The following is a 14,552-nucleotide window of genomic DNA, read 5'->3' as shown; positions in this document are numbered from 1 at the left end:
GAGGCTGTAAATCTTTATGGGAGCAGAAAGCCTCATCTTTCTCCCGCTGTATAAGCACTATAGAACACATTTGTAACCTCAGTCCCCATGCTCTGTATTCTTGTCATTACAGCATCTGATATCAAACTAACATGTATTAAGTGCTTCCTGTGTACAAGCACTACAACTATTAAGTAATTTAAATCTCACAACACTAAGAGGTAGGTAATGGTATTGCAGCCATTTGTACAGATGAAGAAACTTAAGTACAAAGAGATTAAATAATTTGCCCCAAAATTGTTGAAACTGGCATTCAATCCCAGGCAGACTGGCTACACAGTTTGCCTCTAAACCTCTTCATCCAAGTTCCTGTTGAGGCTGTGAAATTGGATTTAAATGAGCACACCTTTTCTGTGGTGCAGTTAATGAAAAAAAGTGTGACCAGTCTCCTTGCCTTGGAATTCATTAGTGCTGGTAATGTGGGTTGGATGCCTGGACTTCACATCCCCCCTCCAGCCAGCAGCCAGTAAAGAGTTTCAGTTTGGTTCTGGAAAACAGAGTGATCATATTCTCATGATTAGTTATAATGTTCATCATTTCAATACAAGGTTTGAAGGTCAGGGCCTTGGGTGCTTGTACCCAGAGGAGGCAGAGTTTTTGAATTACTATGTCTAAAATGTTCTCACATGCTTAGCAAGAAAGCTAAATTAAGTGCCGCATTGGGTAAAATTATAAACACGCTGTCTGATTCAGATGACTAAATGGATAAAAATAGAACAGTTGGTATACATGGCCTTAATGATATAGCGTCTTTTTTTCTATGTAATGTAAATGATCAAATGTGAGCATTTCCATCAGACATAAACTGTCAGTCTCAGAAGAACATATTGTAGGATTCAGTACATATTTCACAACAACCAAGATTGTCCTTTTCTTCAGCTAGTTTTTTTTTTTTTTTTTTCTTTCCATATCCAGCGGTTAGTACTAACCCTGAAACCCTTAGTTACAGAACAAAGTGGCTTAACAGTAATGGAGCCTGTGTGAAGCTAAGAGAAGAATAATGAACATTCCCTGCAAGCTTCCTGCCTAGATGCAGGTGCAGGAATCAGGAGGTCATGAATAATGTATGACATGCAGATGAGGCGGTAGTTTCTCCTACTGGGGTTTGACTTTTCTACCTGCCTGGCTGCAAAAGACACAGGAAGCTATATGTGGAAAGATGGTGGTAGGTGATGACAAAGAGGGTCACAGTTTAGAGACTGAGCTCCCTAAGCAATGCATTATCTTTTTGAAGAAGTAAAGGTTTTTCAGTGGCTGGAATGCAAACCAATTAATTATGGTCTACCATATCAAAGGAGTCCTGGTGTGGTGCTATTGGATAGGCACTGGACTGCTGACCTCATGATTAGTGGTTCAGACCCACCAATCACTTCACTCTTTGCTAACCTTATAAGGGTCTTTATGAGGCCAAATCGACTTCAAGACATTTAACCTACAGCAACAACAAATGTTATCCAGTGGGCAAAAGCTCCATGTTACTCACTTTGGTGCAGAGGGGTAGGGGGATTTTTTATTTTTAATTACAAAACATTAGATTGATTCAGTAATACAATATTACTCAGTAATTCATTGAAGACTAATAAACCACAGCGTTGGCAGTTTACATCCACCAACCGCTCTCCGAATCCCTATATGAGTTTGGACCCAATTTGGCGGCACACAACAGCAAACTATTATAGAAATTATCCACTTATAACATTTGATGCATGGGCCATTGAAATTTTGCTAAAAGATGCAAATATCTGGTGAATGTGGTAATTATGGATTAAACAGGCCCATTTTCCTCCACTGACTAGTTTGTAAACTGTCAATAGAAGACTTCTATCTCCAAACTCCTCCTAGTGGAGATTTCTTGATGAGCAGAAACACAGCTTCATTGTACTTCACAGCTAAGGAGGGGGCAATGAAAGAGCTACACACTCAAAGGATGTAGAGGGAATTAAAGAAGAAATGTGAGTATTTGAAGCTAGTTAATCCTTAAAACCTTTTTTTGTTATTGTTGTTTTTTAGGAAGTAGGACCCTGACACCCCAGAGGGCCTGTAGAGAAGGGGCAAAAGGATTTTCTGCACTTTCTGCAGGTCAGGGGAAGAAATAGTTTTGGCTCAGATGTCTAGTGTGAAGATTATATTTCTAGCACACAGACAGAAAGGAGAAAAGAAATAAGAGAGCAACAAGTCTGACAACCTTTTGCATAACTCATACAATTTTCTATTGCAGATTTTTTTTCTCTCATACCCCCCTTCTCCTCCCAATTTGGGATACTGGAATATGAGCCGGCTTTCATTTCTAGCTGAGTCTGTCATTTCCGCTAGGCCCCAGCTTGGCCTGATGCCAAGACCAACAGGTGATCCTTGTAGCTGCAGAACAGCAGGAAGTGGGCTGTGCTTGAATGAGACAGTTCACCAGAGAGGCTGTCTGGCCTCTCTCCATCTTTCTGCATAATTAACACCCCCTCCCCCATGCAGAGCAGAAAAATCTGTGCTGAGGGGCTCAGCTGCAGCAGCCATTGACAAGTGCTATGAGGAAAAGAATGTTAATAAGGGATGTTGGAAAAAATAAGTCTTCCGAGTGCAAAATGGACTCTGGCTCTGAATTCACAGAACAGCGAACGTTGGCCTTTCTGAGGAGCTGGAACAGTGTTATCAGTTTTGAAATGATTACCACTTGCTAAATGATTATTGAGGACTGAGGTTTTAATAAAACTTGGAGCCCACTTTTATATCCTTTTCTTTCTTGTGAAGGTAATGTCTAAGGAGCTCTGGTAGCGTAGTGGTTACGAATCGTACTGTGAGCCACAAGGTCAGCAGTTCGAAACTACCAGCTGTTCCACGGGAGAAAGATGAGGCTTTCTGCTCCCAGAAAGATTTACAGCCTTGGAAACCCTGTACAGGGTCGCTATGAGTCGGAACCGACTCCACGGCACATAACAACAACAACAAGGCAAGGCATAAAGAGCAAAGATAGCAAGCTAGAAGACTGCCTTGCTGTTAAATACCGTCAAGTCGGTTCCGACTCAGAGTGACCCTGTTTGGTTTCCGAGGAGCAACTGATGAGCTTAAATCGCCGATCTTGTGGTTCAAACTGACCTTGCAGTCCAGGGCATTAGCCTACAGCACCATACCAGGAGCCGCCTCACCAAGCTCTACTGCCATCAAGTCAATTCCAACTCATTGTGACCCTGTGTAGAGGTCTGGGGAAAACCTATACAGGATCAGTATGAGTTGGAATCAACTTGAAGGCACTGAACAAACAAATATGGTTTCTGGAGTCCTGGTATTGCACTGTAGCATAAGTACTGGACTGCTAACAGGGAGGTTAGCAGTTCAGACTCACCAGCCGCTCCTCAGGAACCTTGTACACACAACAGCAACTCAACAGCACATAACAGCATAGAGTTTCTTTATAAAGAGCATAAATCTTTATAGGAGCAGAAAACCTCATCTTTCTTCCAAGGAGTGGCTGGTGGGTTTGAACTGCGTACCTTGCGGTTAGTCATCCAGTGCTGATCCTACAGTGGTCCCAGGGCTCCTTGTAAATCCTACTAAGCTAGACCAAAGTAGAGAGTTGGCTGTAAGGACATAAGAAGTGGACGTATTGTTTTGCCAGGCAGCAACCACAGAGGTTCAGCCTATGAGTGGAAGACCACAGCAGCAACTAGAAGCCTTAAACTATTACCAATAGATGATTCCAACCTTGGACGCTTATAAAACCATACATTCTTCACTTTTCAGTGATCTGGTTGAAGTTCTGAATTACCTTCACCCTTCTCAAAGCTCAGCTTTAGAGAATCACTTCTGAAGGTCTTTCTGCTTGAAAGTATGAGGAGGCTTCAAGAGGTTTGTGAAGAAATGGAATGAAAATATAATGGGATTTTCCATGAACTTTTTGAAGCCCTCACTTGCTCACCTTTCTTCCCTCTTCCACCCCCATGATTCTTTAGATGAAGAATCTTACGTCCTAGAGTCTTAAATCTCAATGCTGCTGGCTGGGTCTGCATTTAGACTGTATCTTTTGTGCCTCCATGGTGCTGCCCACCACCTGCAATGGGAGTTAGTACTGGAAAGGGAATGTTGAGGGCTAGCAACACACTTTACATGACCACCCTTGTTGTTCTTAAGTAGTGGGAGCAGTCCAGTGTTTTTCCCACAGTGCCACCCCAGGACTCCTCACCACCTTTGTTGTTGTTAAGTGCCCTCAAACCCTGACTCATAGTGACCCTGTGTAGGACTTCAGAAGAGCACCTGGTGGGTTTGAATCACGTTTAGTGGTCTAGTGCTTATCCTACAATGCCACACCAGGACTCCTAACCATCCTTGTTGTTGTTGTTAAGTGCCATCGAGTCGGTTCCGGCCCATAGCGACCCTGGATAGGGTTTCCAAGAAGCAGCTGGTGAACTTAAACGGCCAACCTTGCAGTTCAAACAGCTTTGCAGTCTGCCGCATTAACCCACAACACCATACCAGGACTCCTTACACCTGGCAAAAACAAAGTATTCAATACATTTTTTAGAAAGAATGAATCAATAAATGGTGGTCCGGTTTCGGGAAGTGTTCACGAGGAACAGTGTGGAAAACCCATGGTACCTTAGGAGTGATAAAGAAGCAAAGAGGTCATCAAGTTAAGGGGGATTTTTATATTAAGGGAATATCCAAGAGATTTCTAAATCAGATGGCTTTTTCGTTTGCAATTGGGAATAATATTTTTTCAGTGACTGGCTTTCTCTCCTCTGCCTACAGAGTACATCCGTCCCCAGTATCAAGGGTCCGTGGAAATCGAATGAATAATGAGAAGTTTGCTTGGTGAGTGTACAGTTGAAGTTTTGAGCTTTAGAAAGTCAAAGGGGGATTTTTAATAGGACTGTGTTAAAAGTTAAAAAAAAAAATCTTGGTTTTCAATAGTGAATACATTCCTTAACTGGAATATGCACTCTACTTTTCTTTGGGACAGTTCTGAATAAATACTGTTAAAACCACTTTCCAGCTAAAATTCTTCTCCCGAGATATCGCTTAACAGATAAGCAATGTCTCCTGGAATTATCAACTGTTTGTTGCATTTTTAGATATGGTTCCTTTTATTGAAGATACTATAGGCTTTGAGGGGAAGCGTGTTGGCTCTGTAGGATAAGCACTTGACTGCAAATTGCATCACTGATGGTTCAAGCCTACCAGATACGCCATGGGAAAAAGATGAGGCTTTCTGCTCCCACAAAGATTTCAGGCCTTGGAAACCCTGCACAGGGTCACTATGAGTTGACACCAATTTGACAACACTTAAGCAACAACAACAGCATGTGTGTGTGTGTGTGTGTGTGTGTATTGTTGGTAAGTGCCGTCAACTCGATTCCAACCCATAGCGACCCTGTATAGGGTTTCCAAGGAGCAGCTGGTGATCTTGAACGCTGACCTTGCAGTTCAACGGCTTTGCAGTGTGGCGCATTAACCCACAGCACCACACCAGGAGTCCTATATATATATAGTGACCCTATATAGGGTTTTCAAGGAAGTTCTGGTAGGTTTGAACCTCAGGCCTTGCGGAGTATATACATAAATAAATAAATAAATGTAAATATATATGGAGTTCTGGTATGTCTATGTAGGATAAGCACTGTACTGCTAACCACAAGGTTGGTGGTTCAAACCTACCAGCTGATCCATGGAAACACTATACAGGGTCACTATGAATTGAACCGAACTCAATGATACCTAACAACAACAGCATTGGCTTTTTAGTGAGATTTAGCAGCTCAGTTTTTTTCTCAAATATCAATTCTAATGCTTTTGAAGAGTTTCACAGTAAACGGTTCTAATTTTGTTGGTACTACTTTTCCTGACTACTGTATTTTATACAAATGTTCATGTTATATGTTTCTTTTTTACCCCTCCACATGATGCAACTCCCTTGCAGATTAGTTTCCTATGGATGCTATGTGCTGTATATGTGTGAGTGTGCTGTTTGTGTGAGCATGTTATTAATGAAAAGATGTGATGGCCTTAAGTATCCAGGGCCTTTGTTTTTAATTTGAGCAATACTAAAGTCTTTCTCAACTGACTTTACTTCTTAAATTAAGAATAGGTGTAATATCAGAAATAACCTTAAGTAGTTAATTCAGCTAAAAAAAAAATAGATTATTGATTCTTTGCAGAGACAAAGTCACAAATAATTTTTTCATGTTCACCATAAAATAAATCAATGCATGTTCAAATCCTTATTGGTTTACATGATTCCATTCCACAACTGAAACTCGCTGATATATGATGTATCTGCAAAAAGAAATGAAAAGAAATAAAAGAGAGAAGCAAGGAAAAAATGGAACTGTCTACTGCATTACTTGAGAGATGAATGAAATTTTACCATCTCCATTTTTCTTCTTGAATTTTGTTTAAATGGGATTTTGATGAAAAAACTATTACTTTTTTTAAAGTAGGGGAAGATGATTGCCACAGATTGAGCTTCCAAATTAATTTCATACCTACAAATCGGGATTATTTTTAGATACAAAATAATGATACTTTGAATTTGAATAGTGCCTAATCAGCTCACCTCCTTTCCTCCGTTAAATCTAATTAACCCTCACAATAGCTTGGAGATGTTGTTAAATATTATGCTTTTCTTCTTCACAGAGGAAGAAATGGAACACAGAGGATGTAGTCCTTTGCTTACACACTGCCTACAAGCTGGGCAGCCCTCATGCTTTCTTAACAATCACTAATGCATAGAGCCCCTTGTCAGACCTGGAAAGGTGAGGGCAGAATGATGCTGTTGGGCATTGCATGAAAGAAAGGAAAAACCCAGGCCAATGCCTTGACTACATGGAATGTATATTCCTTCTCAGTATAGAAGATTCTGTGCCAAAGAAACTTCATTACATACGGAGAATATGAAACACTCAAGTGAACCACATAAACTAATGAAGAGAGCACGAAATTGTCATTCATGAGATTCTGTGTCTACAGCTCCTTTCTCCCTAGCTTAATGTGAAACACTGAGTAAATAACAAATTCTCTTCTTCACTTTTCCTTCATGGAGGATTGAAGTAAGGATAACTTCTTTCTACATAATTCATAGCACATTATTTGGTTAGTACATTTAAACCACTTTTATCTCTAGAGAAGTAATCCATGAAATACAAAAAGGATTTTACTACTAGCCTTGAGAAAATTCAGCCTTTATTTATTCAGCAACACTTTATTTACATCGCACATACCATAGAAAGAACTACATCAGAGAGAGAAATAAAACATGGTTTCTGTCCTCAAGGGGCTCACTGTCTTGAACGGAGACATGTATGTGTGTTGTCACACACATGTATATGAAACTATATAGCTAATTCATATATTATGTAATGTCATGCAAACATACATATTTTGTTGTTAAGTGCCAAGTTGGTTCTGAGAAGCACCTGGTTGGTTTGAACCTACAGCCTTATGGTTAGCAGTGCAGTGCTTATCCTACAGTGCCACACCAGGATGCTAACTCACATAAAATATATAGTAATAAAGTGTGATTAATGCTCTAAGGGAGTCCTGGTATGGCGCTGTGGGTTAATGCACCTGACTGCAAAGCCATTTGAACTGCAAGGTAGGCAGTTCAAGCTCACCAGCTGCTCCTAGGAAACCCTATACAGGGTCTCTATGGGTCAGAACTGACTCGATGGCACTTCACAACAACGATGCTCTAAGGGGAGATATTTATAGAACATCTACTCCACGTTTATTGACTATCTCTTTATCTAACTTTTTTGCATTTACAGCACTAAAATATTTTCTTTGTTGTTGTTATTAAGTGTCATTGAGTCAGCTTTGACTCATAGCGATCTTGTGTAGGGTTTCCGAGGAGAGTCTGGTAGATTTGAACCACCGACCTTGTGATTATTTATCTGGTGCTTATCCTACTGTGCCACACTTAAGTCACCCTAAATCCAGGTAAGTTTTTTTTCAGTGAGAAAGAACCTCCCTCCTGAGCCCTTTATCCCTCCCATTCCATTCTTCTCCTCAGTCTTGGGTGCAAATGAAGTTAAAAGAGGAAAGAAGACCAAGAAAAATTTGTACATTTGAACAGGTGCTCCACAGGCAAAACAAATCCCTAGCAGCTCACAAGCTGGTGACTGCCCCACAATCCAAGCAGGACTTACATGAAGCTGTGAGTTTGTGAGAAGGTTCCACAGGCATGCAGACATGACACATAGCAGTCACTTTGCAGCTGACCAAGACCCACTGTTTGCATCTTTGGGGTGCTAGGTCCAGCAGGCAGCAGTCCTGAGTATGTGAGTAATGTAGGAATTCTGCATGGGTCAGAGTAGTGTGGGTCACCTTCTGGCTGCACGTCCTGATCCAGTCAGCAATTCCTGTGCTTTGAAATGACACAAGCCACCTGCCTGCCCAAAGTATGGCAGTCACAGCTGGGAGACAAGCAAGCTCAGGACAGGAGCTGCCAGTATGGGAACAAACCTACTGTTATTGTCAAGTGCCATTGAGTCTGTTTCTGAGGAGCGACTAGTGGTTAGCAGTCCAGTGCTTACCCTGCAGCGCCACACCAGGAGTCCTTGGCCTCCTTGAAAGTGCCTGAAAAGAATTTGGTCGCTGAAGTTTCATATAGCCTTAATTTTCAACAATAACCTGGCGTTTGGAGCGTAACCATGTCGATAAGTGAGCGGTGGTGGTGGTGGAGTGGTGTGGAGTTGGTGCCGACCCATAGCGACCCTGTATAGGGTTTCCGAGGCTGTAAATCTTTATGGGAGCAGAAAACCTCATCTTTCTCCTGCGGAACAGCTGGTAGTTTCAAACTGCTGAATACTCTTATTTCGCAGTGTTATCCATAGCTTGCTATGATCCACACAATCAAAAGCCTTTGCATAATCAATAAAACACAAGTAAACATCTGTCTGGTATTCTCTGCTTTCATCTAATGTCAGCAGTGATATCCATCATTCCATCTCCCCTTCTGAATCTAGCTTGAACCTCTGAAAGTTCTCTGTCAGTGTATGGTTGCGGCCTTTTTTTATTATCTTTATTAAAACTTTGCTCACCAAAGGGCACATTCTGCAAGTCTGCCTCATGGCCATCATCTCTTAGTCCCTCTCTTCCCATGAATCTAGAGTCCTCAGCCACTCCCCCTCTCCATGTCCCCATCACTTCCTCTATCTCTGGTGTTACTGTTTCTCTGGATAAGGTCGCAAATTCAGCTTGTGCTCTTCTTCCTTGATGTTCTAGGGTCCTCTGTTTCTGGACTGTAAGAGTAACTGCTCCACCATTTTTATTACAAAATTTCTACCTTTATAATTGTGACAGTCGCATTTAGTCATGATAACAATTACTCACTATTGAATCATAAGAATCATATCCCCATCTCTTTTAACCAAACCTATCTAGACAAGGTGAAAACTATTCAGTGGGGACACTTTCTTCCCCCACACACTCTTAAATTAAACTCTCTCTTGAAATCTTCTAAGCCAGTCACTTTGTGCCTTTATTGCCCCCTCATTTTAGGTAGCCAATGTCTAAGTTGCCCATCCTTCTGTACCCTGTCTACAGAGGGGATAGCATTGATACTTGATAGGAAGACTCCTTCCCTCTCTGTTGGTAGAGTTATTACCTCCATGAGTTTATTAATGGATCTTTACAGCGGTTTCTACTCAATTTGAGTTGTGCCCCATCAGTAAATGAAGGGCCTGAGGGCTTTATTCCATTCACATCATCATGGTCAACTCTACTTTGAAGAGGCAGCTGTTCCTCAGTCACATTTTGAGTGCCTTCCAACCTGAAGGGCTCATCTTCCAGGACTGTATCTGACAATTTTCTGGTACTCTTCATCATGTTTCAGTATTCAGTAATCTGAATTCGCTTCAGATTCAGTAATCAGTAACCGCTGCTATTCATAAAGTTTTCAGTGACTAAATATTCAGAAGTAGTTTGTCTCTCCATCTTCCTATTCTGTCTTCATCTGGAAGCTCAGCCGAAACCTCATCTTTCTCCCATGGAGCAGCTGGTAGATTTTAACTGCTAACATGTGGTTAACAGCCCAGATCATAACCACTACTCTACCAGAACTCCTTTCAAAGGGTGACTAAAAAAGATAAAATAAAGTATTATAATGAAATATACAAAATCCTGTAGCTATAGAACCCAAACTTGGCATTTCTGTCTGTCACTGTAAGAACTGAAGAAAAAAATTCAGGTCTCTGATTGCAATATTGAAGGAGTCTGTTGAGTGAGGCACAAGGCACCAAAAGATGATAAAAGGAATACATAGAGTTACTGTACCAAAAAGAATTGGTCAACATTCAGTCATTTCAGGAGGTAACAGATGATCAAGAATCCATTGGTGTAAAAGAAGGAAGTTCAAGCTGCATTGGATATACTGGCAACAAAAAAAAAAAGCTCCAGATTTGATGGAAGCACTCACTTGTCTATGCCAAGAAATTTGGAAGACCTGACCAGCTGATTGAAAGAGATCTATATTTGTGCCCATTCCAAAGGTAGTTTAGTTGTTATTGTTGTTAAGTGCCGTGGAGTCGGTTCTGACTCATAGTGACCCTGTACAGAGTTTCCGAGGCTGTAAATCTTTACTGGAGCAGAAAGCCTTATCTTTCTCCTGCTGAACAGCTGGCAGTTTCAAACTGCTGACCTTGCGGTTCACAGCCTGATTCGTAACTACTATGCTACCAGAGCTCATTTAAAGGTAATTTAGTAAGGTGGAGAAATTATTAAACAACTTCAGTTCAGCAAATAAAATTTTACTGAAGATAATATAAAAATGGTTGCAACAATACATCAACTGGTAACTGCCAGAAATTCAAGGTTGATTCAGAAGAGGATGTGGAATAAAGGCTATCATTGCTGATGTCAGATGGATCCTGGCTGAAAGCAGAGACTACCAGAAGATATTTTTCTGTGTTTTATTGACTATACAAAGTCACTCGACTGTGCAGATAATAATGAATTATGGATAACATTGCAAAGAATGTGAATTCCAGACCACTTAATTTTGCTTGTGTGGAACCTGTACATAGATTAATGGGCAGTCATTTGAAGAGACCAAGAAGAAGATAGTGTGTGGTTTAAAATCAGAAGAGGTGTGCATCAGAGTTGTATTCTTTCACTACACTTTTCAGTCTGCATGCTGAGCAAATAATCTGGGAAACTGGACTGTATGAAGAAGAATGTGGCGTCGGAACTGGAGGAACACTCATTACCAACCCTAGATATGCAGATTACAAAACTTTGCTTGCTGGAAGTGAAGAATACTTGAAATACTTACTGGTGAAAATTAAAGACTGCAGCCTCCAGTATAAATTACATCTCAACATAAATAAAACAAAAATCCTCACAAGTAGACCAGTAAGCAGTATCATGATAGAGACCAGATTGCAATTGTCAAGAATTACAGTTTACTTGGATCTACAATCAATGCATATGGAAGCAGTAATCAGAGAATGAAATTATGTATTGCATTGGGAGAATTTGCTGTAAAATATCTCTTTAAAGTGTTCCAAGGCTTAAGGTGTGGACACTTTGAGGACATGACCCAAGCCATGGTATTTTATTCACCTTATATGCATGTGAAAACTGGAAAATGAATAAGGAAAAACAAAGAATTGATGCCTTTGAATTATGGTGTTGGTGAAGAATATTGACTGTACTATAAACTACCCAAATAAACAAATGTGTCCTGGAAGAAATACAGCCAGAATACTCCTTAGGAGTGAGGATAGAAAGACTTCATTCCGTGTACATTCCATGTACTTTGGACATGTTATCAGAGGGGACCAATACCTGGAGTAGGACATCATCAGGCTTGATAAAGTAAAGTGAAAAAGAGAAAAATCTCCTAATGCCATTACTACAACACTGGGCTCAAGCATAGCAACAATTGTGATGCTGGTATAGGACCGGGCTGTGTTTCATTGTGTTATCCTCTACATAGGGCTGCTATGAGTTGGAATCAACTGGACACATCTAACAACAATAAAGATCATTTAAAACTCATGCATTTCTTGGCATAATGTTAAAATGAGGGGAAACATCAGCTGGCCTTATTCACGTGGCAGCATTTCCTGTGGAGTTGAAGAATTGCTGGGAAATTTCTGTCTATTCAGTGCAGACAAAGCTAGCTGGAATCGAAAGACAATGTGGTCAAAGTGATATATATCCAGGAAGGAGTTGCAAGCATTAGGTCTTAACCCAAACCATTGCCTCCAAGTTAATTCCAACTCACAATGACCATATAGAACAGAGTAGAATTGGCCCAATAGGGGTTCCAAGATAGAACTCTTTACAGAAGATCGACTGGTTGGTTCAAACTGCTGACTTTTTGGTTAAGGCTGATCACGTAATCACTGCACTACAGCTGCCCTCTACTATGCAGCCAGACTTGCTGTAACGATATGCTAACGCCCAAGCATTCATTACAGGCAGTAAGAACTTCTTGCAGAATAGATTTATAAGTCAATAAAGAATATCAAGTCATTGTAAAATATTTAATTTTCTGTTAATCAAAGGTAATAATCCAGGCCAGATAAAATCTCTATCCATCAGCACCTCTCTCCCTTTGGTGCAGATTGGAGGATTCTTGAAACCTTTAGAGTCCAACCCTGTGAGTTTTGTTTTGTAATTTATATACAGTCCTATCCTAGAGATATTGCAGGGTCATTTCCAGACCACCGCCATAAAATGAATATCACAAAAAAGCAAGATTTTTGGCTCCCCGGTATATAGAAAGTTCTGGTGTGGTGCTGTGGGTTAATGCACCAGACTGCAAAGCTGTTTGAACTGCAAGGTCCATGGTTCAAGCTCACCAGTTGCTCCTCAGAAACCCTATACAGGGTCACTATGGGTCGGAACTGACTCGATGGCACTTCACAACAATAACAAGTATATAGAAAAAATTATATTTGCACTATATTAGAAGTGTAATAGCATTATACAAAGGTTTGAAAAATTGTGAGAATGGTCAATATGTGACACAGAGATACATATAGTAAGCACATGCTGCTGGAAAAGTGGTGTCCATAGACATGGTCAACGCTTCAGTCTGTGAAGTACTCAGTGTCTTGGGAGTGAAGCATAGTCAAGGAGGAAAACCTTTATCAAGTCTCCCCTCTCTCCTTAGCCATGGACATCAGCAGAGGAGGTGACACCTTCCTTCATCCAATAGCTGTAGAGCATTCACAGTTCTTATGTGCGATAGTGCAAGGAAAAAAGTGCTTCCCTTCACTTGGGAAATGATCTCTTTTTAAAGACCTGAATATGAAGACAGACGTTTGTTCTTTAAAGGTCTTTTTGCTTGAAGCTATTAAATTCTGATACCAGATACTCAGAGTGACGGTATTCAAGTCATCTCTTGACTGTTTCATTCCCAAATGTATAAAAGGAGCACTGGTAATGCTGTAGGATAAGCACTGGACTGCTAGCCGCAAGGTTGGCAGTTCAGTCCCACCAGCCGCTCCTCCGGAGAAAGAGGAAATGTTCTGCACTCGTAAGATTTATACCTTGAAACCTTATCCAGTTTTCTTTGACTCAGAATCGGCTCCATGGTAGTGAGTGTATAAAATAAATCTGGAAATTGTGCTTTGGTTTGTATGTGTAGGCTGAGGCAGGTTAGGGAGGGGTTTGGTGAGGAATATCTGTGAATTAAATATTGGAGTTGATTTCAAGTTTCAAAAATGTCCGGGATTAGTGTGAGCACTTCAATGATCTATATAAGTATGTGGTCATCTTTAAAGTTTCACCTTTTCTTTTCTCCTCTCCACTGTTCATTCCAGCCTGCTCCATTCCTAAAGTTTTAAAGGCCTTCAGCATATATTGTTGTTATAGTGTGATGATAATGGTGGTGGTGGTGCTGCTGCTGGGGTCCCCAAAACATCTGTTTTGAGCGTTATGTAACAGTGGCAGTGAATGTCCCCTAATAAGAACTTTATGAATTCCTTTTCTGATGACATAGAAAATAAAGCATCATTAATAGGAATTATCATGAGCAAACTAGGGTCATTTCTTTTAACTAAATACGTGCTGCCATTGCACATCTCAATTGTGATTTATTTCTTACAAACATGCCTGAGATTTAAAGTTGCACAAAAATGATGTCGATTTAATGGAGTTTTTGTTGTTCAGTGCCATCTAATCATTTTTGGCCCATAGCAACCCTGTATAGGATTTCCAAGTAGCAGCTGGTGGGTTTGAACTGCTGACCTTGTGATTTGTAGTCCAGTGCTGATCATACAGAGCCACAGCAGGAGTCTATGTTGTTGTTAAGTGGCATGCACTCAGTTCTGACTCATAGCCACTCTGTATAGAGTTTGCAAGGAGCAGCTAGTGAATTTGAATCGTCAACCTTAAGGTTCAAACAACCTTTGTCCAGTGCTTATCATCTAGCACCTTGCATTCTGATTGTGAATCACTTTTCACATTCGGATCTGAAAAATGTCTAGTTTACAAATTTTTATATACTTTAATGTCATGTTGTTGTATATACCTTGCTACAATGAACTTAAATATTTATATGCACATTGTTGTAA

The 14,552-nt window shown here is 40.5% G+C and overlaps 1 protein-coding gene across 1 annotated transcript in view; it reads left to right on the top strand.

Moving 5' to 3' along the window:
* KLF12 (Kruppel-like factor 12) overlaps positions 1-14,552 on the top strand; it is a 629,283-nt gene that overhangs the window by 525,855 nt on the left and 88,876 nt on the right. The window contains exon 6 of the mRNA XM_006864313.1: positions 4,777-4,839. Within this exon, the coding sequence (XP_006864375.1) occupies positions 4,777-4,839 (63 nt within the window). The remainder of the gene's footprint in view (positions 1-4,776; positions 4,840-14,552) is intronic.

This window comes from Chrysochloris asiatica, unplaced genomic scaffold, assembly GCF_000296735.1.
Source record: "Chrysochloris asiatica unplaced genomic scaffold, ChrAsi1.0 scaffold00063, whole genome shotgun sequence".
Lineage (NCBI taxonomy): Eukaryota > Metazoa > Chordata > Mammalia > Afrosoricida > Chrysochloridae > Chrysochloris > Chrysochloris asiatica.
This window is presented reverse-complemented; position numbering and strand designations above follow the sequence as displayed.